Raw genomic sequence first — 25747 nt, 5'->3', positions numbered from 1 at the left:
TGGCCTCACATAGGAAACCATAGAGAGGAGGTGTAATAGATATTAAAAACAAAAAAAATTGAAATGGCTGCAAGCATTGAAAAAGGGCCAAGGAATATAAATGTTACCTTTAAATCACATCTTATAAACAGAGAAGACAAATTATAGTGAGCAGCTTAAGTGAAATGGATCATTTCTGACCTTGATGCCCAAAGATTTATTTCTCATAAGAAACATTAATCAGGTGCAGATATTCAAAGTTTGTTCTTAAGTTAAGGAAATAAAGGCAGGACTTACCCTGCAGAGCCACTAAAGGCAGCTGTCTCACTGAGCTCTGAGCCTGTAATCCACTTAGTCTCATCCACCACAGTCCGAGTGTGAGGCAGTCTTCCAACATCCTTTATTGTCATCATGAGATGGCGTGAAGACTTTAAAATTTTCACAGCTTCATCATGGGGAATATTGAGAAAACTTCTGCCATTCACCTCTATAATCTGGTCTCCAACCTATTAAAGAGAAACCCCACAGTTACTGCAAACAATTGGAAACATCAAATGTTGGCAGTCAGTACAAAACAGCATTGTAAGCCTACTTGTACCAAATGAGATTACATTCTGAATTCCTCATTGATAGCCTTTCTTGTTGCAATTTTTTTGTAAAATATTCAATTCAAGACACTTAGATGTCACAGTTGTAGAACACATTTGCTTCTCTTTAGCTGTACCATTGTATACCAAGACATAGGTCGTGTCTCCATCTATCATCCATGGTAAGATCTCTGTAAAGCTGTGACACCTGAAGAAGGCATCTTATCGATATCAGGGCTCTTCCCATAGGAAGGAAGTAAAAAGATTGTCAGGGAAAATAATCAGGCATCAGTCACGTTTACCTTCCTAAAGACAGCTCAGAGTTAAACTCTTCATGTATATGAAGCCAAAAATAGGAGGGAAAATGACAAACGCTATTGTGAAAATTAAATAATTTGGTTTAAGTTTCAACCTCAATATCCGTTTTGGGATTTTTTATCATTTTGTTTCTCTGTAGAAATGATTTTGAAATTGAGTTACATTTGAAGGTTGTGTTTTCAAATAAATTTCACTTGTACAATTTTGAAGAGAGGACACATTGATCTAAAATTATTAAAATGTTAATGAGCTAAGACTGAGTTTGTTCCCTAAAGATGGGAAGCATTTGTTAACCTCACACCAATTGTATTGAGACATCAGAGCTCCCCCACACTTGGTAAGAACTCTCTGATTTAGGACAAATTTGTAAACAGAGCATAGGGATTGGAAGCAGAAGTATACTGACATTCAGGCTTATTGTCATCAGGTATAAGGTCCGACACAGAAGATTGGGTTGCAAAAGTATACTTAGAAACATTCAGTTTAAATAAAATTTGATCTGAAGAAGCATGACATTGTATTGGCAACTCGCACTGATCCAATTACAAGGGTCTAATCATAAATTGCTCTCTGTAATCCCTGTCATTTGAAAATAAAGTAGCTTAATAATTTGTTCTCATCTCCTTTAATTAAAACATGAATGTTGTGGGTACTGAAATATTTGGGAAGAGCATGTAAAGGGCATATTTGAACAACAGGTTATGTTGATTGCATTTTGAGAGGATTGTGTTGCTATTTGTGTTATTTATTTAGCTTTATTCCCTTATGAGATGTAGGCCATGCAAGCTGGGCCTGCATTTATTATTCATCCCTAGTTGCCCTTGAGAAGGTATGATGAGCTGCTTTCCAGAATCACTCCAGTCCAATCTAAAGGGGCTCGTAGTGTATTATCTCTTCAAAGGCCAAGCATTACCTTGGCATCCTTAAGGTATCAATTCAACTACCTGTACAAAGGTCTTTACTCTCCCTTCAAAATAAATAACTCCATTTTAGAAAAGTAATTTTTTTTTTAATGCATGTTAGTTTCTATGCACAGATCATAAACTGCCAACCTTCAGCATTTGAAAACGTAGGCTACTATCAGAAGCACCTTTCAAAGGTTTAGGTTCTGCAAAGAACTAGCACATCCAGTATGACACAAACCGTTTACTTATTTTGTTTTGTGAGTTTTGTAATAACTGCTTAAAGGGAAATAGTTGCCTCAAGGGCAACTAGGGATGAACAACAAATACTGGCCCAGCTCGCATTGCCCAGACCTCATAAGGGAATAAAGCAAAATAAATACAGGGTTACTAGTAAAAGGCAGAGGTACAAGACTTTTTGTATTTTTCTTTATAATACAGGCCACTTTGGAAGAAGAAGCAAGGTGAGGGAGTATTCAATGAATGGCAGGACACTGGGTAGTTTAGAGGAACTCAGGGATCTTGGGGTAATTACTGACAGATCCCTGAAGTTGGCAGAGCACGTGAATAGGATATTTAAGAAGATGTATGAGCCACTTGCTTTCTGGTATGGAGTATAAGAGCAAGGAGGTAATGTTGGAGTTGTACAGAGCATTGGTCAGGCCACAACTGGAGTATTGTGTGCAGTTCCAGTCACTTCACTAGAAGGGATACAGGGGAGGTTCACCAAGATGTTGCCTGGGATGGAGAAAGTGAGTTATAAGGAGAGACCAGATAGGCAGACTGAGGGGGGACAGATTGAGGTGTATAGGTTATGAGGGCTATTTCCCTTGGTGAGGGATCAATCATGAGAGGGCATAGTTTTAGGGTAAGGGGTAGGAGATTCAAAGGGGATTTGAGAAAAAACTTCTTCACTCAGCATGTGGTAGGACTCTGGAATGCACTGATTGGGAATGTAGTGGAGGTTGAAAACCTTACAACCTTTAAAAAAAAATTAGATGAGTACTTCAAATATCATAACATTCAAGGATATGGAACAAGTGCAGGAAATTGGAATTAGTGCTTTCTTGGTGGTAGCTATTTCAATGCACACTCGATGGGTCAAAGGGCCTTTTCTGCACTGTATGAATCTATGAAGAGTCCAAATGACCTGCTTTTGTGGTACATCATTTGATGAATCTGATTTAGCAATTTGCACAAATATATATTTTTAAAAGTAATATAAACATAGGCTGGTGAGATAACTGAGAACAGATTATCAGTGCACTGTTAATCTTGGCCAACTTTCTGAGGGTGCAATGAGGGCATTTCCCCAGTAGGAGGGCAGACAGCTCTTCACAGTTGCTGAAGGTGGAGCTTGGGCACAGCCCCAGCCCCAGCCCCAGGCACAGGCACAGAGCTAATGCCCGGCACAGGAAGGAGCCGAAAGAAATGTAGAATAAAATTGGAATGACACGCACGCACACACGCACACACACACACATATTTGATGCTAACACTTAGCATGTCCACATTTTATTGCTCATTATTGACAAATAAATCAATGCAAACGTGATGAAGTCAGTTGGTGTCATCAGCCCAGGCGAGGCTTTCTCAAGTTTTTTGCACGCATCTGATCCAAGGCTTTATTTGTAAAGGTACATCATTTTTACATCTAGCCATGAGGAATACAACAGCATTATTTGAGCTATTGCAACCTCATGAACAATACTGGCACCTGTGACATTGTGGTTTAGATTGTGGTTCCCAGAATTTTGAAATAATCTCAATTTTACGCAAATACTGAAGCTTTCATTAACTGTATTTCTTGCAGCTTCTCAGGTGGGGGCACAGTCTCTGTGGCATCCTGCCACATAAATAAGTTATGGAGTTTCTAAGTCTTCTCCAATAACATATGGCACATTGTAAGAATCTGAAATCTGCTTTGTTTACAGGCAGTACAGGTGTCAGGCTCAACAGATCTGGCAGCATCTGTGAAGACAAATCAGAACTGAGGAAGGGTCACCGGACCCGAAACATTAACTTTGATTTCTCTTCACAGATGCTGCCAGAGCTACTGAGCTTTTCCAGCAACTTCTGTTTTGTTTCTGATTTACAGCATCTGCAGTTCTTTCAGTTTTTATTTAGTATTAGTGCAAACCTTGAATCAATGTGGTATAAATAAGCCTGGACATGGGTCTGGAAAATAGGTTAAATAGTTTGCTTCTTTTCTCTGCTTAAAAAGGGCATTCATGAAATGTGTGGGTTTTTGTCTTGTGAAAGAGAAGAGTTGTGCATCAGTTTTGTCACATAACTCAGGAACATGTCTGGTACAAGTTTGCACAACGGGTTAAAAATTAGTCCGGCCTGTTCTACAGAACACTGCAGCTTTTGCAGGTTGGCAGCACCGCTGCAACAGCAGTTACCGTGGTAACAGCTCAGACACTGATTTGTGCATTAAGTTGCTGTGTGCTCAAAATGGCACAAATGGAAGCCTCCTTGCAGTTAAGATTAACGAATGTATAACTGATCTGAGATTTTGCTGAAAACAATTCATTGGTAAAAGCAGAAGCTGCAGAATCAAATCAAAACATCCATCAGGAAGTTCTTCAAATGATCCCCACAGAAATTGGTCAAGGCGGTGAGATATAAGGCCTTAGCTGCCATTAAACTACCCCACATATATGCTGATACAAAACAGTTTACAATATACTTCAGCAGATGACCTACAGCATAACTGAGGAAGCAATCTAACCCTTGAAGATATCCTCCTGGAGGTGTGCTTGTTCCTCACACTGAGCAACTCCATTGAAAACAATGTCAAAAACATCAAAGGCAACCCACTGTGTAAACCTACTGTTGAATCTTTTATAGTGAGGTGGAATTCTACCAGCGCTCTGCTGACATTAAAAGTTAAGCTGCAGAGAACAAAGCCTGAGCACATGTTTAAGCACTGATGCATTGCTTTGTTATTGACCTCAGTGTGAAGTGCAACATAGCTCAGCTCTATCGCTATGCTGTGTGTCATCTTTCCCATTGGAAACAGGCACCCACAGTTTTACGATGGCACTGTGAAGGCAGAGCGTTGCTTCCCTATCATCCACGCAGTTAAATTTATCCTTGGAGAAAGTACAAGATTTTTATACAGACAAGCATATCCCTTTAACATAATTGTAATTTAGCAATAAGCAAATGTTTTCTCTCAGGCAAGTTCCCAGCATGTTGTTTGATCATTACGATTTCTTTGCAAGAATCTGATCCATCCCTCACTCTCCAACAAACAGCGCGGTAGGAAACTGAAACCTGCCTGTTCAAATAGCTTTGATTACATAAAAACTGCTTCAGGTCGAAACTTAGTATGCCCTTGCTTCAGTACGTTTCTGTGAAAGTTGCATTTTGAGCATTCCCAGCAGAAATCATCAACAGTTTATCAATATGATGGTGTAGATAATATAGAAGAGTTCAGCCCAGACTGCAGACAACACTAAGATAATACAAAATGTCTGTTTAACCTGATACAGTCTCCACTGTCATTTTAATCAAGTCTAAAATGGTGATGACTGCAAAAATTAGATTTTAAGCCATTAATTAAATGGTTAATAACAAAGTGATTTTATTTTGTTGTGACAGATGGATAAAGTGAAGAATCAACATATCACCACTCTGGCTTTACATGCCAATAAATGGATTCTACTGAGGGAACAAATCCCAAAAGTGTGATGGATGGGAAGTGTAAATAAAGCAGAGATAGCATCTGTTTTTTGTGGGATTTTGTTCACTGGCAAAATCAAATGCTGAGGCTGATTCATGATTCTTGTTTAAGTGAAACTGTCTTTATTGAAGGTCTTTGCTTGTGCTCAAGAGATTGGAGAGGTCAAGAAGGAATCTGGTCAATCCAGGCATTCTGTAGCTCTGTCATTAGCTGGTCGATATCTCTGTTTCTCTCTCCACAGATGCTGCCAAACATGCTGTGCTGTTTCCAGCATTTTCTGTGTTAGTTTCAGGTTTTGTTTTTGGATCATTATCCAGGTTCATGTTGCCAGTGGTGAAGTAAGACTGAAGACAACAAATGTTGAAGAGTTGTGAGTAATCTGCCAACAATTCACAATGTTAATGACGGACCAAGTTTCTCAATATCAGGACAAACCTTGCACCACATTTGGCCAGGAGACATTAAGCACAGTTGACAGTGTGATGCATTTTGTTACAATTGGCTCCAATCCCTCATGCTAATAATGAAGTATTGCTGAGGTTTTAAACTGGCCAAAAGGCCCTTCAATGAAAACAAATGCATTCCTTGGCCCATGAGATTGCCAAGAAGATGGTATTTATTCCAACACTATTTGATACTAAATGTCCTCATAGAATTGCAAGAGATCATTTATCCCTCATATTTGTCCTTGTTGTGTGACTCAGTGTTGTCTTTCCTGCTGCATTTTCGAATGTTATAGATTCAAATCCACTCCAGGAACTTAGTCTAGCTGGCACAGTAGGGCACAGTGTAAGCAGTGCTACATTGTTAGATAGGTTTAATTCACCCGTGGTGTTCTAGCATGGCCATGTCTGAAAATTCAAATAGATCTGAAAGATTGAAGACAAATGAATTCTCCCAACATGCTGCTCAACATTTGTTCCTCAGCAATGACTGATCAAAGCAACATGACTGGTCACTTATTTCTATTTGGAGTATTTCGCTTTATGCAGTTTGGCTTTTGTGGTTAACTTGAAAATGACTACACTTCAACTCAATAGATATGAAGCACTTTAGCATCACATAATAACATAAAATAATACTGCAAACACAAGCCCTTCAATACTTTATTTTCCTTCCTCTGTCTTAGCAAAGAGAGACAATACATTATCAAACCTTTTATAACTTCTATTGATTTACTGCAGAATCATCTATGAGCCTTGATGAGAGAAACTTGTATGCAAGCATTTCCCTGAACACAGCACTCATATTTATTCATGTAATTCTGGTCATACATGATAACCATGTTGGCTATCAGTCAGACAACTGACAAAATGTCACTCTGCATTTGCTGAGGGTCTTTCACTCCTTTTTGAAAAGCACATATACATAAATTATACCCAAAGGCTGAAATTTTCTATTTCGGAGCTAAAATTTAGTGTGGAGGTGTTGGTGTTGGACTGTGATGTACAAGGTCAGAAGTCACATGATGCCAGGTTATAGTCCAATAGGTTCATTTGAAATCACAAGCTTTCGGAGTGCTGCTCCTTCATCAGGTAAAGTGAAGCATACAGGCTCAGAGATCTATAAGCAGAGAGATCAAAAGATCATAAAAATGATGTGATTGGAGAGTCAATAAGCTGAATAAGAGGACTCTGCTGGTGATGAAAAGCGTCAGATGGTGTGAGTAAAGTGTCAACAGCTGAACAGTAAGTGAAGGGGATGAAATATAATCCAATTAATTGAAGCGGAGAGATAATTACAGTAAAAAAAAAGGTAGAATAACACAATCGGTAGAAGAGTCGGATGCTGGGGGTCTAACCAAAGTAACAAGTAATCCAACATTGAGATCATAACAAGTTATCAAGGTGATGGTATTAAAACGACAGTAAGGAAGATTTTACAAATACAGAACAGTATAGTGAGATTACATGTAACACTATATAAACTCAAGATCATGGTTGAGGTTGTCTTCATGGGTACGGAACTTGACTATCAGTTACTGCTTGGTGTCTACATTGTTGTGTATCTCAAAGGCCGCTTTGGAGGATGTTTACCCAAAGATCGGAAGATAAAGTGTCCTTGACCGCTGAAGTGTTCCCCGAATGGAAGGAAGTACTCCTACATGGTGATTGCTGCGCGGTGTCCATTAATCTGTTGCTGTAATGTCTGCTTGGTCTTGCCAATGTACCATGCTTCGGGGCATCCTTGCCTGCAGCGTCTGAGATGGACAACATTGGCTGAGTTACAAGAGTACCTGCCGTTTATGTGGTGGGTGGTGCTCCCATGATATAATCCATGCCGATGATCTGATGTGTCTTGCAGAGGTTGGCGTGGCAGGGTTGTGTGGTGTTATGGTCCTGATGGCTGGGTAGTTTGTTGAGAACTATGGTCTGTTTAAGGTTTGGCAGCTGTTTGAAGGCGAGAAGTGGAGGGATGATCTTGGCAAGATGTTTGTCACCATTGATGACATGTTGATAGCTGCGAAGAACACGGTGTAGTTTCTCCGCTCTGGGAAGAACTGAATGATGAAGGGTACTCTATCAGTCATGTCCTGTGTCTGTCTTCTGAGGAGGCTGTTGCAGCTTTTCACTGTGCCATGTTGGAGCTGGCAACTGGAACTTAACAGTAGTTAAAATTTGGCAAGAAGTGTAGTCGATGGCACCATATCAGCCACTGCCCTGGATAATTTTTCTCATGTGACCATGTGCTTCTCAGCTTTGTAGCTGGATTGATTAATTCCAGTGAGTTGTAATGAAATGCAAATACATGTAGACAGGCTTCTCACTGCCTGACGGTGAGAAAGTCATCTTGTCATCTCCGATGGGGAGAACCTGATATTTAGAAGCTTGCCTAATTGAGTCATCACACTCATCATTATTCTTGTCACCTCTAGAAGTGGAAAATCACACCCAAATTCACCATATTTACCCAAACTGGTTCTAGCTGGGTCACCTCTGGTTTGATCTTCAGTTTAATACTTATTCCCAGCTAGAATCATCACCAAACATCAGAAAGCAGCTTATGTCAAGTTCTCGCTTGAAGGTGTAACAGTTGAAAAATGGATAGGTGATGGAATCTGTGTCTTCTTCTGGAACTGTGCTAATACCAGTAGTTATATTAATTGCCAAGTGGCTGGGGAATAATTAGACCCACACTGTGGCTAAAGTATGGGGCATCAGTGGCAGAACATTTTGTGAGTGAGATCAAATTCAATCAGACTTAGAATAGTTATGGCAAGGGATAAAGATAAATAAGGATTAGGTTCTCAGTTGGAGAAAGGCCAATTCTAATAAGTTAGGGTGTAATTTTGCAAAATGGAAATAGAAAGCTAATTTAAGGAAAATTAGTGAGAAGCATTCAAAGAAAGGAAAATAGGCATTCAGAACAAGTACCTTCCCACAAAGAAACAGACTAGGAGCCCAAGAGCTTTGAATGTCAAGAACCACTCAGCCACTTTGGAATCAAACCTGAAGTTTTAACCTGCAAGGGACATGTGAGCAAATTGCTGATGTAGTTTTCAGATAATCAGATATTTTTCTTCAAACTTCGAAACCCTGAGACAAAAACAATTGCTTACTATTTTACTAGAGAATTTGCTCCTTATTAAATGAAAACAATAAAATCCAATTGGCGTAAACTGTAAATCCACTGACTCCCCAAAAACAATCGCCTTGTCATGTTCCATGTCCAATTTCCTTTAAGCGTTTTCTCATAGACAGCTTGTTCAATATCAATATCATCATGTCTGCGTTGGTGAAGTGGTTTATCCCAGCTATGTTTCAGGGAGTCATCACTCTATTTAGTGATTTCAGCATGTCATCCCCAAACCTGAAACTGACACAACTTTCAATTTCCTTCGCCTTACTTTGGTCCTTTACTTGAAGAATCTCGATGACAGTTTAATCAATCCTCCCCCGTCCAACACAGCACGATTGAATGAGTCTTCAACCAGACCATTCATTAATGGGCTGAAGCTTTTTGCAACTAGTATAATCCCCTCTGCATGAAGAGTATCACCCTCTGCTCCTTCCAAAAGTTATATGTTGTGTGCAGTTATTGCATAATGCCTTTTTGAGTTAAATCTAAAACACCTGTTGACTATACTCAGACATTCTAAGACTTCATTCTTTTAATATTGTTCCCCAATTCCTATCATCTCTGATAACTGCCAGAGCCACCTCTATCCCCAGTCATTTTACAATTGTTTCTCCTTTTCTATTCACATTTTCAACCTGCATCTGGACAGTCTCACATTGCCACTACCATTGAATCCTCTGTTCTTTGTGTTATTTCCCACTTGAGCCATGTAAGCCATTGAGATTGAACATTTTCTCTCAAAGTTTTTTATAAAGCTTCTGACATCTGCTCCAAATCTGGAATATTGTGTGCAGTATTGGTCTCCTCATTTAAAGACGGATGTAAATGCATTGGAGGCAGTTCAGAGGAGGTTTACTAGACTAATTAGGTGTGCTGTTCAATAAGAAGAGCCTGTAAAGGCCAGGACTAGTATCCCTTGAGATATAGAAGACCAAGAGGTGACTTGTTTGAAGCACACAAGGTCCTGTGGGAACTCAACAGAGTGCATTTGGATAAAGTGTTTCCACTAGTGGGAGCATATAGAATAGAAATTGGGAGCAATATAGAATAAAACTAAAGGGGTTACCCACTGAAGATAGTGATAGAAGAATTATTTTCTCCCAGAGGATTGTGAATCTTTGGAACTCTTCCTCGAAAGGCAGTGGAGGCAGAATTTTTCAGTATTTTTAAGCCAGCAATAAATCGATTCTTAACATGAAAAGGGATGAAAGGTTTACCAGGAGTAAGTGCAAATGTGGAGTTGAAGTTACTGTTACATCCAGCATGATCATATTGAATGAGATAGCAGGCCCGAAGGCCAAATGACCTACTCTCACTCCTCGTTTGTAATCTATTTTCTCCTAGGCATGCTTCTTTCTAAAAATCGAATTCCAATTAATGCTCAGAGTTTATCCATATTAGTCAATTTAGCACAGTCCAACAATTTAGCAGCAAGCACTGAATTAGAAATCTTCAAATAGAATTTATGCAATCTTCAGTTTAGTCTGTTAAACTTCATTATACATTCCTCTATGGAATATCCATCTTGCTTTCTAAATTTATAAAACTCTGACTATGCCTCAGATTTCATTTTTTCCATTGATTGTAAGGTTCGGCTTTACAAAACATTGGCGGGAACTGTGTGTTCTGTTATTGCTTGAAGAGTTCAGGGCCTGGATGAAACCGCACAAGCAGCTGCTATGTGCAGTCAAACAGAGAGAGGCTCAAGTCGGGGATGCATGCTGTAACTTCAATTGTAGCTACCAAATAAACCACACGAGATTTTCAAGTCAACTGAATCTATTCTACTTATCACGAACAGAAGAACTGGGTTTCAACTATTGTCTTCAAAGTAACTCCAACTACAATCCTCAGGCTAAAAGGAACTCTTAGTTTCCAATCTTCACCCTTAGGCAACCATCATCTGCTTCCACGGTCAATTTGGGTCTATCCCAGTCAGTGAAAGTGAAACCAGAACACATTTCCCTATGGATAGAGTTTATTCATTATTCTGTCCTAAAGCTTGAAACAAGAAAAAAACCAAAGAAATGTGGAACTCAGAAATAAAAACAGAAATTGCTGGAAAAACCTCAGCAAGTCTGAAAGCATCTGTGGAGAGAAATCAGAGTTAATATTTTGAGCCCTGTGACCCTTCATCTGCGGTGTTTTTTTTAAAGTTCATTCACAGGATGTGAATGTCACTGGCTAGGCCAGGATTTATTGCTCATCTGTAATTGCCCAGAGGAGAGTTAGGTATCAACCACATTGCTGTGGGTCTGGAGTTACATGTGGGCCAGACCAGGTGAGGATGGGTTTTTCCTGACAATTGACAATGATATGATGGTCACCATTAGACTCAGAATTCCAGAGTTTTAAATGAATCCCAATTCTACCATCTGCTGTGGTTAAATTTGAACCCAAGTTCCCAGATCATTGCTGAGGCCTCCTGGATTAACAGTCCAGCGACAATATCACTAGTAGCCTCTCTGGATTTTCTGATGAAGGATCACTGAACTCAAAATGTTAACTCTGCTTTCTCTCCACAGATGCTGCCAGACTTGCTGAGAATTTCCAGCAATATCTGTTATTTGCTCCTTCCGCACACCAGTTTCGTCTTCAGATATTTTCTAATCAACCTGTTCAACATGTGATGGCATAACTCTGGAACAGGCCTTTAGATAGTCTCAGAGGCAGGGACACTGCCACTGTACCAAAAAAGCCCTTATCAGTTCGCTGTTTACTTTTTTTTATCCAGTGATGCTATTCCACACCCTCTGAATATTTTTTACCACCACCAAATCACCCATGTTTCTGATTAAAAGAACAATTTACAAGCACAGCCCATCAGTGGCTGCCTACTCCTTCTTTGTAATTAGCCATTTATTAATCAATTAACCTCACTGACTGGCTTAACCACTTGCTATCTTAACAGCAAACAGGATATGAAAGATAAGAAAGGCAATCTTCCGTTAGATACTGAGAGCTCAAGTCTGCAAATGTCTAAAGAGTTATTGAAAATATCGACATGGCATTGAAAAGGAAATTATGAAAGTATATTAGCAAGTAAAATCAAGTAAACTTTATCATAAATACATGAATAGTAAGACAATAATAAATAAAGTAATACTGCCTATTAGAGACCAAAAAGGTAACCTGCATAAGGAGGCAGAGGAGGTGGTTATGATCTTTAATGAATGGTTTGTGTCTGTCTTCACAAGTAAAGGGGAATGATACAAACAATGTAGTTGCAGAGGAGAAATGTGTGATGTGAGCACAGTGGAAGATGAAATATTAACAGATTTAACATCTTTGAAAGTGATTAAACCACCAGTCTTTTATGAAGAGTATCCCAGGTTGTTAAGAGACTGAGGGGGAGGTTGGAGAGAGAACAGCTAACTATCTCAATTCAATCCTTTTTGACTAAAGAATGGAGAACTGCCAATGTTGCATCATTAAAAAGAGAGAAAGCAATAGACAGTAATTACAGGCCAGTCTGCCTAACTTCAGTAGTGGGCTTATTATTGTTCATCATATAGAAGGATGCAGGTTAATCAATGACAGCGAACACAGACTTCTTTTTAAGGAAGAGCTACATGACCAACATGATTGAATTTTATGATGAAATAACAAGGACAATTAATGAGATGGCACATGTAGGTTATGTGCATTTTAGCAAAGCTTTTGATTAGGTTGCACATGGCATTAGTGAAGCATATGGTCAGAAAAATAAAAGTGCACGTAAACCATAGGAAAATGGAAAATTGTATCCAAATTGAATCTGTAGCAAGAAACATACAGTAATGGATAATTTGTGACTGTAAGGCTGTTTACAGTGGAGTTCCACATCTTGCAGAACTTGGTTCCTCACTTTTTTTGGCATATATCAGTGATTTAGACTAAAATGGAGAATGCATGACTAAGAATTTGGTAGCTGATGCATAAGTCAGCAATACAGTTGACGGGGAGAAAGTTGTAGGCTGCAGTGCTATAGATTGGTCAGTTGGACAGAAGTGTTTTACTTAATCCATTGACAGGATATGGGTATCGCTGGCTAAGTCTATACGTATTGCCCGTAATAAATGTCTTTGAGAAGATAGTGGTGATTTCCCTGCTTGAATTGCCATAATCTATGTGGTACAGCTACATCTACTTGCTATTAGGAAGGAACATAGGAACAGGAGTAGGCTATTCAGCCCATCAAGACTGCCTTGCCTTTCAATTAGATCATGGCTGATTTCATTGTGTCCAGAAACCTAATGATTTCTGACTTGAACATGCTCAGATTGAGTGTCCACAATCCTCTGGGGTAGAGAATTTCAAACACTCACTACACTCTGAAGAATTTCCTCCTCACATTGGTCATTAATTGACTACCTGCATAATGAGGTGATGTTCCCTGGTGCTCGTCACCAGGCAGGCAAAACAGCCTATGTACCTCCACTCTGTCCTCCTCTTATATGTTTCACTGAGATCACCTCTTTGAAACTCTATGGAAACTCTAGTTTTATCAATCTTTCCTTATTAGATAGCAAGACAATCTAGGATTTTGACACAGTGATAGGGAAAGAACAGCAATATAGTTCCAGATGAAGAAAATGTGTGACCTGGAGATGAAGCTGAAGGTGGTGGCATTCCCACACATCTGTTTCTAGGTGGTGGAGGTTGTAGGGTTGGAAGATGTTGAAGGAGCCTCAGTGAATTTCTGCAGTGCATCTTGCAGATGGTATATCCTGCTGCCATTGTGCATTATTAATGGAGGGATTGGATGTTGAAGGTGGTGAATGGAGTACCAATGGCAAGTTGTTGGACGGTGTTGAGCTTCTTCAATAGTATTGGAGCTGCACCCATCTAAGTAAGGAATATTACATCATACTTGTGCTTTATAGGTGCTGAACAGGCTTTGGAGAGTCAGGATGTGAACTACTCACTGTAAAACTGTCAGCCTTTGACCTGTTTAGCTGGCCACTGCATTTATATGAAGGATCCAGTTGAGTCTCTGGTAAATGGTAACTGCAGGATATGTATGATTGATGATTCAATAATGGTAATGCCATCAAATGTCAAGAAGCAAGAGTTAGATCCTCTTGTGCTTCTGTATATGAGGAGCTGCAACTACTACAGAAATTTGTTCATCAGTGATCATCCCCACCTCTTGTTTAATGATGGAAGGAGGATCATTGATGATGAAACTGGAGATGATTGAGTGCGGGACATTACACTGAGGAGCTCCTCAGGATGTCCTGGGGTTGAGATGGTTGACCTGCAAAAGCATAACCATTTTCCTTCATGCTCATTATAACTCCAAACAAAAGAGATTTTTTTTTCCGTTGATTTCCATACTCTGCAGCTTTGTAAATGCTCGTTGATGCCTCACTCAATTCCGTACTGCCTTGGTGTGGAGGGCACTTCTCTTATCTCGCCTGGTAATGGGTATTCAGTGTGGACGAGTGTGCAGTAATACATATAGAGAGGCTGTGCAAGACAAAGGGATGCATAATAAAGTGTAAAATGCTGGGGAGGGTCAAGGAACAGAGGTAATGTGAAGTGCAACCCCACAGATGCCTGAAGGTAACAGGGCAGGTTATAGGCAGATACGTAAGAGGTTGAGAAAACATATCCAATTTTTTTCTTTCTTAGCTGAGGCATGGGAAATTCTATTGGAATTGTCTAAAACAATAGTTAGGTTACAACTAGAGAATTGTGCACAGTTCTGGTCACTTCATTACATGGAGAAGTGCACTAGAGAGGGTTCAGGGAAGATTTCTGAGAATATTGCCCTTAATGTTGAAGTGTGGTTGTGTAAAGGCTTAAGAGATTGACTTTGCTTTCTTTGGAACATAGGAGGCTGAGGGGTGATTTAACTGAGGTGAACAAAATTTCCTAACCCTGGTGCTATTTCCCTTAGCAGAGATGTCAATGACAGGGAACATTGGTTTAAAGTAATTGGTGGAAGGATTAGAGGACAATTAAGGTCAACCTGTCAGAGAGTGGTGAGGCCTCACTATCTAAGAGCATGACACCTGAGAAACTCATTTATTTAAACCAGAAATACCACAATGTGCTAGGCTACAAATGCAATAAAGCCAGTACTCTCAATGTTTTGTACACTTCTATGATGCGAGTAATAACGACAAGTAATAACACGGCTGTGGAAATATTCAGCACTTTAGATTTTATATTGTTGCATGGAATTAGCAAGATAAGAAAAAGGAGATTGAGGCATACAGGCAGGATCTTCTTACAGGCAGCTCGGTTCGGTGCTTACAAAATTCATCATCATTGACAATTGAATTGATTACAAACACCGTTGGAAAACTCCATCTGTTAATTAGTCCAGAGCAAGCTAATTTTAGCTCTGTCAAACTGACAAACAAAGGTTCTGGTTTGAACACTCTCCCACCTGATGCAAACTGGGCAGAAGTGGAGAACAGCAGTTAAAATGATGAGCGGGACATACTGGTCCAGCCCGTTCCCGCTCCAAAGTGACCTCCCTGTCAGTGACTATCAGGACACCAATCACTGGCCACTGTGATCTCCATTAACATTCAGATACAATTCCATTGATGTCAGTGGGACATGGCCTGCTACTTTAAATGAAGACCATTCAATGCCGTCATTGCCAGGCCAAACCTGACAGGAACTTGATCATGGGTCATAAGAAGGCCATGTTTAACTTTATTTTTAGGTTTGTATGTGGACCAGAGGGAGCTTTTTAGTCACTACCCATCCCTCAAAATAAGACTGCCTCCCCACTACAAACTCAACACTTATCTGTTAGGCACTGTTCCTTGTGATTGTCTTCAGCCACACAAATTCTCACCCCAATCCCGACTCAGGCGACTGACTGTGTGGAGTTTGCATATTCTCCCCGTGTTTGCGTGGGTTTCCTCCGGGTGCTCCGGTTTCCTCCCACAGTCACAAAGATGTGCAGGTCAGGTGAATTGGCCATGCTAAATTGTACGTAGTGTTAGGTAAGAGATAAATGTAGGGGTATGGGTGGGTTGCGCTTCGGCGGGGCGGTGTGGACTTGTTGGGCCGAAGGGCCTGTTTCCACACTGTAAGTAATCTAATCCACCTGCCGGGGAGTGATTTCTGTCGGGTCCAGCCTGGAATCAGGTCCCCTGAGATTTACTGCTTCTCCCTACCTTGACATGCAAGTTTGGAATAAGCCCAGTCAGAAAGAAATCATGGCCAAAGGGTTCAGAAAAGATTTGCAAGGATGTTGCCAGAGTTGGAGGATTTGAGCTTTAGGGAGAGGCTGAACAGATGGGCTGTTTTCCCTGGAGCATCAGAGGCTGAGGGGTGACCTGACAGAGGTTTATAAAATCATGAGGGGCATAGATAGGGTGAATAGTCAAGGTCTTTTTTCCCAGGGTAAGTGAGTCAAAAACTAGAGGGCATAGGTTTAGGATGAGAGGGGAAAAGATTTAAAAGGGACCTAAGGAGCAATTTCTTTTGTGCAGAGGGTGATGCATGTATGGAATGAGCTGCCAGAGGAAGTGGTGGAGGCTGGCACAATGACAGCATTTAAAAGGCATCTGGATGAGTGTGTGAATAGGAAGGGATATGGGCCTAATGCTGGCAAATGGGACGAGATTAATTTAGGATATCTGGTTGGACTGAGAGGTCTGTTTACGTGCTGTAAATCTCAATGACTCTATAACCTGAACTTTAAATTATCAACTGTGCAATTTTCACAAGTTGATCCAATGTTCTTGTTACCACTTTTCTGGTAAAATGTCTCCAACTGACTGATTATGATAGGTGCATTTGCATTCTCTTTAACATCATTTCCTCTATTAAAAAACCAAGGTAGAGTTTTAGAAAATTAAAACTTCAGTCAGGTCATGTTAAACTAGCTCTATTCTTTCAGAAGAGAGTGTATAATCTGCTCCTCAGCAACCAGTTTTTAAGACAAATGTTTAGACGACAGATTATTGAAGTTGTACTCACAACCTATGCTCTGTAATTAGGGTTCTTTGTTAAACTGACCATAATATAGGGCACAGCAGCCAAGTACCATCAGCTATTGAAACCAGTGAGCAAGAATTCTTGGGCTCAGCAGAACATCCCTGGCAATCTCTTTCCATCTCGATGCTCCCTTTACAAACAGCCTGTTATATCAAGATAACATATCTGAAAAAAGCCCTTTTATTGAATCTCGTTTTGTCAGATTGATTTAACAACAGCCACCTAGCCATTAAGAAGTACATCAGAACAATCAGTTGACTTTTGTTCCGTACATTATTTTCCATTTTTGGCTCTTTCAGGTCTTTGTATTGTATAGGTTCAGCCAGGAGTGAACAAAGCAGGTGCCAAAAGATCTACAGAGATATAAGAAAAATAAATTGCTTCGCACAAAGAGTTATAAAGTTCTGTTATATACTTTCTGAAATGGGAAGAATCAGATTCCATTTTAATTTTCAAAGAGCAATTTGGTACGTGAGGGCTGGATACTTCAGTTTAAAAGATAGCTACAGTATAGTTCAGAATAACACCAATAGCAACAGTTCAATTGCTGTTCCTGAGGTAGACTTGGGATCTGTCTCCTCATCCTGTCCTCAAGCATAGACAGCAATGACAAACCGCCTCTGCCAAACAACACCGCTAAGAAGATGACTCGGGATGAAGTATTAACAGAGAGTGAACCAAACATCTGTTCTTAGGTAGAGGAATCAAACTGTATACCAAATACTAATTGGGCACTTACTTGAAGAGGGCTAATTTGCAAGGTTATGGAGCAATAGCTGGGGAAGGGAACTAATCCTACGATTCTATGTAATGTAGAAAGTACTCGCTCTTCAAAATTGATTTGCAATACTTTAGGGCAGTGGTTAGCATTGCTGCCTCACAGCACCAGGGACCCGGATTCAATTCCATTCTGTTTGCACATTCTCCCTGTGTCTGAGTGGATTTCCTCCGGGTGCTCCAGTTTCCTCCCACAGTCCAAAGATGTGAGGGTGAGGTGGATTGGCCATGCTAAGTTGCCCAATATGTCCAGGGATACGCAGGCTAGGCTGGTTCACCATGGTAAATATAGGGTTATAGGGTAGGGGCGTGGGTCTTGGTGGGCTGCAATTCAGAGGGTCAGTGTGGACTCAATGGACCAAATGGCTTGCTTCCACAGTGTAACGATTCTATGATAATTGAAAAGCCGAATGACATCCTTCCGTGCTACAGAGTGCAGTCTTTAGAGTGAGTGAGCCTCTGCCAATGAGAAAGCTGCTGGATCAAATGCCAAGGAGTGACCCAGTAGACCTCTTAGAGGAAAAAACAATGACTGCAGATGCTGGAAACCAGATTCTGGATTAGTGGTGCTGGAAGAGCACAGCAGTTCAGGCAGCATCCAAGGAGCTTCGAAATCGACATTTCGGGCAAAAGCCCTTCATCAGGAATAAAGGCAGTGAGCCTGGAGCGTGGAGAGATAAGCTAGAGGAGGGTGGGGGTGCGGAGAAAGTAGCATAGAGTACAATGGGTGAGTGGGGGAGGGGATGAAGGTGATAGGTCAGGGAGGAGAGGGTGGAGTGGATAGGTGGAAAAGGAGATAGGCAGGTAGGACAAGTCCGGACAAGTCATGGGGACAATGCTGAGCTGGAAGTTTAGAACTAGGGTGAGGTGGGGGAAGGGGAAATGAGGAAACTGTTGAAGTCTTCAACAGTTTTCTCATTTCCCCTTCCCCCACCTCATCCTAGTTCTAAACTTCCAGCTCAGCATTGTCCCCATGACTTGTCCGGACTTGTCCTACCTGCCTATCTCCTTTTCCACCTATCCACTCCACCCTCTCCTCCCTGACCTATCACCTTCATCCCCTCCCCCACTCACCCATTGTACTCTATGCTACTTTCTCCGCACCCCCACCCTCCTCTAGCTTATCTCTCCACACTCCAGGCTCACTGCCTTTATTCCTGATGAAGGGCTTTTGCCCGAAACGTCGATTTCGAAGCTCCTTGGATGCTGCCTGAACTGCTATGCTCTTCCAGCACCACTAATCCAGTAGACTTCTTAGCCAATCCAGTCCTGCAGCAGGAAGGCCTGTCCCCACTTGAAGCTGGCAGTCAGTAAATGCAGCAACCACCCAGAAAGGTACAGCCACAACTGAAAACCATGAGCAGAAAAATGGCAAGATGGTTTTTTTTAGCCAGGTGTTCATGGGGTGCAGGTGACAGCCATCAACAGCAGCTACAAATATAGCCACTTCTGACCATGCAGCAGTGTATTTGTAGGTTAAGTCCAGAGGTATGGATCCTTTTCTCCTGAAGGACAGTAAGTTTATTGAGTACTTTTTGTAGGGATTTAAAATTTTTTGGGATGTTAATTCGGGTACGGCTAGTAAGCTGTCGGTGCTCTGGGAGACTGCCAAGGCCTATGCAAGGGGTTTGATTACTTCTTACTTTGCGACCCGGAGGCGGCAGAGGGGAGAGCAGCAGTGTATGCTTGCAGCCCAGTTGAAGGCAGTCGAGAGGGCATACTTTGATAGGCCGTCTGTGACCAAGTTGCAGTGGATTACAGCCCTCAGGGCTGATCTGAGTTCTGTGCTCACCCAGACAGCAAAGAGGGAGATCTCCTTTGCAAAACAGAAGTTATTCGAGTATGGTGATAAGCCAGGTAGATACCTGGCATATCTGGCCAAGCAAAAGAGTTCTCCCTAATCTATCACATCCATCAGAGAGTGTACTGGTATTCTTACTTACGATTCCAAAAGGATTAATGCGACATTTAGGAAATTCTATTCTGAGTTGTATCGGTCAGAGGGCTGTGAGGACAAGTTGGCAAAGATGGAGTCCCTTTTTAAGAAGTTGGGCTTTCCAGGTGTAGCAGGTGTCCCTTTTGAATGCCCCTCTGACAATCCAAGAGATAAAGGAGGCAGTGAGACAGCTCCAGAGTGGCAAAGCACCAGGCCTAGATGGATTTCAGAGCGGGTTTTATAAGGAATTTATAAATATGTTGGCCAGGCCAATGTTGGACATGTACGATTATTAGTACAGTCAGGACTGCCTCCCATCCTCTCTGACAGAAGCTAATATCTCCCTTATTCTCAAGTGAGGAAAGCCCCAGAGGACTGTGCTTCGTACAGACCCATCTCGCTGCTAAATGTGGATTTTAAAGTTCTGTCAAAAACATGAGCGCTGAGGTTGGAGAAAGTATTGCCTTCACTTGTAAAGGAGAATCTGACAGGTTTTATTAATAGTCACAGGTCATCTAACAGCATTAGAAGAGGACTGAATGTGATTCAGGTGTGCCAACAGAGGTCAATTCCAGGCTTGGTAGTCTCCCGAGATGCAGGGAAAGCATTTGACGGGGTGGAGTGGCATACCTTTTTTATGTCCTGGAACAGTTTGGCCTTGGGGAATCCTAAGGCAGCGGTTATCACTAATAACATAAGGGCTGATAATTTTAGTATTGGTAGCGGTGAAAAGGGTGCCCTCTCTCACCGCTGCTGTTTATATTGAGCCGTAGACAAAGGCTATCCAGAGGGGCCCCAATATAGCTGCTCTGGAGTTGGGATCACGGGTGCATAAAATCAGCCTTTATGCAGACAACATTCTTCTTTAGCTAACTAAGCTGATAATATGTGTCCCATTTCATGCAGAAGATTAATTTATTTGGCTCTTTCTCGGGGTATAAAATCCATGTGATGAAATCAGAGGCTATACCTGTGGGGGGTTTTGTCAGGTGGAGTACCCAATCTTATGGGTAGAATCCAATTCCCTTTCAGGTGGTCACAGAGAGGCTTCCTGCACTTAAGCATTTTTATCACTCCGGCCTTTGATCAATTATATAAAGCTAATTTTGTGCAGTTATTGGAGAAGATAAGACAGGACCTTCAGCATTGGGAGGCTCTACCAATATCTTGGTTGGGTAGAATAGCTCTGGTTAAAATGAATGTTCTTCCTTGTTTATTATATACCATGTGAATGCTCCCTCTGATGCTACCAAGGCAAGCGTTACAGAGGCTTAACAGTTGGCTTGGTTCTCTCATCTGGTGTTGCAGGCTGTCCTCTAATTAAGCTTGCTAAATTGCAATTTCCACAGGGATGGTGTGGGGGGGGGGGGGGGGCAGGGGGGAGGGGGGGGACTTTCCAGATTTCAAGAAATATCAATGAAGTTCCCTATTATCCTATGTGAATGATTAGGCTTGTCAGGACCCAAGGTCAATATGACTGGACAATGAGGGCTCCCAGACAAAATGCCCCCTTATTAATTTGTTGTTTATGGACAAGATGAGGCCTGTCATGGAGCATTGCATGAAGAATAATGTGACGAAACGAGGGCAATTTATAAAGAATTTGCCTTTTTACTCCCATAGTGGGATCGATGGATTCTGGCTTTAGGTTCTGGGAGTCTAGTGGAGTCTCCTGTTTGGGAGACTTATTTGAGGGAGAGGTCATGATGTCTTTCGATCAGCTGAGCCAGAAATATGAATCATCAGTAGGGGCCTCTTTTGTTTTTTTTCAGATCGGGGACTTTATACAGAAAAGACTACATTATTGGTTAATCCCTTTAAGTCTGAATTGGAAAGGAGAGTACTTTGGTTCACAGGAACTCTCTCGATCAGTTCCCTCTACCATTTATTAAGAGATAGTGTCTTGAAGGACCTTGAATGGCTGTGTGGGATCTGGACTCAGGAATTAGAGATGGAGATCTCGTCAGAGGCATGGGAGGATATTTGGAAGAATGTGAGGGAGATTTCAATTTGTAATAGGATGCAGGCTATGCAACTGAAGGTTCTCCACTATAAGATTGTCATACTATTTTATAGTAATTTTATAATTTTGTAAAAAATTCAAAACTTTTTCAATAAAAAAACAGCAGCACACTTGCCCCCATCTATAACCCAACTTAAGTTCCCTGTGATTAGGGCAAATCAAGGCTAACTCACAAACCAGGGTGCTCAATTTTCTCAGTCATGAAGACAATTAACTGGTGGATTGAGGCTCTTACATTATCTCAATCAATCAAAAGGTCCTTAATTGGTGGTGGCTTGGATCTTCCTGACCTGAACATAGCTGCCAAGGTGGTGGAAAGAGGTGGGTAGATCTTTGGTGCCAACCTGCTGATTCCTATCACCTTCCCCATCGCTTTAGAATGAGTAAAACAGTGCCCGATGGTAACTTTAAATGCCCCTTCCAATACCTCACTTATCAATTGCTGAGAAACATATGAGTGAATTCAATGGTGGATTGCCTTCAGAACTTCCTCTCTCTCAATGGCTGAGTCTTGACTTTGAGGCCATGTCCAAAGAAACCATCTGAGATGCCTTGGATACATCTGCTCCCATCAAGCCTTATTGATTTAAGTCTGAGTTATTGATAGTGGCGAAGGATGTCCATATGAACTGTTCAACAGAAGGGAGGCTGAACTTTGTTAACCATTGGTTTATTACATAGTAATTATTAGGGAATGACATTGCATCAGAATTACATGATAATCTCTTGTGAGGCCTCAGTCTTAAGAGTTATGACACATTACTGTTCGGCCAAATGGAACTCAGCAGTTGGAAAGTGGAATGTAAGATATGTCAACTCCTCTGGGAACAGTCCTTTATATTCTGATGGGTGGAGCTCAACATGTGATGGCAAATAACCCTTTCAGGTACTAACTGACTTATACAAAAAAAACTCATCTCTGTGCCTGACTGGAACAGGTTTAAAATAGCATGGGTTTGTTTGAAAAAAAGAAACATTTTCTTAAACATGTTCATCTTGTACACATCAGGACAATTTGCAATAACATTTATATTGCGTGAGAAGAGAGTACTTATTGGTTAGCAACTTGGTTCTGATTGGTGTTGCCATGGAGAAAGCAGTAGTAAATAATGATTGACTGTTAACTGCCAGACTTTGGTTAAACTTTGCAGGTTAAATTAAACCAGGTAAATTGACTTTGATTGGTCTAGACACTGCCTGAGAAATGACCCAAATGACTTTTACCTACTATGTTGAATTGAAACGGGCAGCGTGTATACAAATATAATTTCTAGTTGTAAAGAAAGGGGTCTTGTATATTAATATATGTAGCTTCCACTTGCAATACCATTTCCATCTGCACCCACATCTTGAGCCTGACTGATGATTCCAAATCGGTTGTCAGTGGAATTCTTCTCATATTCAGAATTATCCAACAAATGTTGTCTATTTCAGAATCACATTGAATGTTAGACAGGTGTGTTGTGAGTTTTGTAAGTGTAGATTGTTTGGACACGGTCAGTACCTTGCTTGTTCTGAACAGCCAAATGGATTCACTGTTTGATATGAACCACTCATCTTTGGGGAGTAATGCCTATATTCCTATCTCTGCCACTAACCAGATGCTGCCAAGCGAACAAGATGTTCTGCCTATCACACAAATGAGTCATGTATAATGATTTTCAGAACCAGTATGATGCCAAGTATGCAGGCAAACATCCCAAAGATTGGCCAATCAGAATCAACCTGTCAGGCTTAAAGTCTTTCAGTAATACTCAAATTCTGTTCTGCAAACGAACCAGTAGTGTCGTATTTATGATACAAACCGAGCAAGGCAGAGATTGGAAATACATATCACACAACAGTAGGCTACGAAATCAGATCAATAAATCTCGTGAAATGTCACTAGGGAAAATAAAGCATCTATGAATACTTATACAATATGATAAAATCCAGCAGCTCAGTAATGTCCTTTGGGAGATAAAGCCTGTGAGCCCTGCTCTGTTTGATCAACATGAGTGTCCAGACCAACATGACATGGTTGACTCTTAATAACATCTGGTGGTTTAACAAAAATTGTGAAATAATTACCAAGGGAGGGGATGGAGAATCATTTTCTCAGGGAACCAGGAGATGGCATTAAGTGCAGTCATTCCAGTGTCACCCAGTTCTCAGGTGTGAATGTTTGAAAAGTGACCATAAAGTGTGATCTCAATTGGCATGAACCTATCACCTAACATCTGTAGCAACACCTTTAAGCATAGGCAAACAGTTAATCCTGTTTGAGACATCCAACAGTACAAGGCATATACGCGGGGATTCTCTCTTTGAAAATATCAGCACATGAAATAACGGTACCTTCAGGCCTGTACTTTCTGCTGCAGATCCCTGGTCCACTCCTGTGATGTAAATTCCTAAGGCATATTCAGCACCACCTCGGATCATCAGGCCCAATGACTTCCCATCATCCAGGACAAGGTTTACCTGCACAATGGCAAAACAGAAAACTAAGGAATAGAGTGGAATAAAAGGCATTTCAGTTATCAATAGCCTGGCTATACCTGTGGAAAACATATTGATGGGTAATGGATTGTTATGTCTTGATGTATGTACCATTTGCAGGTTTTGAAAATCTACACTATAATCTGCTCAAATTCAGTATCCTTGCCCTTTTGTCTACCAGAATACTCCATTTGATTATAAAAGCACTGTCATTAAGCTTAATCTTCTCCTTAATGCACGCACAGTACATTTGGTGTTCTCAAACAAATTTTCTGACTAAAAGCCAGATTACTAATAATGGCAGTTTCATATGTGGGAAAGGACTCAATTGAAGCAAAACCCAGACCTTTGAAAAGTAAAGCCTCTGCTCTTTTATTCCAAATCATCCATTGATGGCTCGTTCAGCCTCTCAGATTGACAAACTGAAAATATATACTTCCAAACAATTAAATTCGACAAAATCAACCATTGGACTATAGCACAGTGCACAACGAAGGGATTGTGCAAGCTTAGCCCAGTATTCAACCACTTACCTGTTAAATTATTAGCAAGGGTTGCAAAAAGATACAGCATGAAAAAATGGTAATTTTATCAAAGTGTCAGCCAGTATGTGTGAAATGTAACAGCCATATTTCATAATAAAGGAGCCAGCATTTCATATGTTAGGCAATGAGAGTAATTCAGAGCAGTGTACATGCACTTCATAGCTTCAGCTTCCTGTGCATTGCAAGATCCACAGTGATATCTGTGCAGTAAATTAATCTTCCATCAAGTTAGGAATTCTTTGGGCAATTATGTAATTTGCTTGTGCAATTTCATTTTTTTGTAGCTAGGCGTACGTTATATAAAGTGTGCAGTTTAACCTGAAGATTTATTGTATGTGAACAGGTCTTCTTTATTCGCCTAACCTTCTCCCACTACAAGAACACAACAATTCAAGGCAAGATAAAGTGTCATCATTAAAATAATTAAATAGACAAGGAGACAGTTAGAATTCACCTTTTGTGTTGGTGTTCACTGTTACCTACTGGATGTTGAGGCTAACTCTAACCCTGGACCCTGTCAATTTGATTGCATTATTCAAAGCAAGAATTGAGACCATCACAATTCTAAATAAATATCTGGCATTTAATGCAGTATAACAAATTGTATTTATATGGTACTTATAGAACAGCAAACTTCAGAATAACATTCATTAATAGAGTCATAGAGCCATACAGCATAGAAACACACCCTTTGGTCCAACCATTTCATGCTGAATATAATCCCAAACTATAAATGTCTCCTCCTTTCTTTGATTTAATTTTCAAATGTGACAATCAAAGGGGGATAATTTTACCTTCAGACATTTTTTTCATAGAAATTTCATTGACTCCCTACAGTGTGGAAATAAGCCATTTGCCCCAACAAGTACACACTGTCCCTTCGAACAGTAACCCACCCAAATGCATTCCCCTTACCCTACTACTCCACATGTACCCCTGACTAATGCACCTAACCTATACATTCCTGAACTCTATGGGC

At 40.8% G+C, this 25747-nt stretch overlaps 1 protein-coding gene across 5 annotated transcripts in view; it reads right to left on the bottom strand.

Annotated features, from left to right (window-relative positions):
• LOC122564787 (whirlin) overlaps positions 1 to 25747 on the bottom strand; it is a 221895-nt gene that overhangs the window by 110909 nt on the left and 85239 nt on the right. For all 5 annotated transcript variants that reach the window (XM_043720015.2, XM_043720016.2, XM_043720018.2 and 2 more), the window contains 2 exons: positions 24080 to 24205; positions 277 to 485 (listed from right to left, as the gene is read on the bottom strand). In XM_043720015.2, coding sequence (XP_043575950.1) covers positions 277 to 485; positions 24080 to 24205 — 335 coding nt within the window. The remainder of the gene's footprint in view (positions 1 to 276; positions 486 to 24079; positions 24206 to 25747) is intronic.

This window comes from Chiloscyllium plagiosum, unplaced genomic scaffold, assembly GCF_037043375.1.
Source record: "Chiloscyllium plagiosum isolate Xiang-an unplaced genomic scaffold, Cpla_swu_hap1 HiC_scaffold_21, whole genome shotgun sequence".
NCBI classification, from domain to species: Eukaryota; Metazoa; Chordata; class Chondrichthyes; order Orectolobiformes; family Hemiscylliidae; genus Chiloscyllium; species Chiloscyllium plagiosum.
Note: the sequence above shows the minus strand (reverse complement) of the source record. Positions and strands in the feature narration are given on the sequence as shown.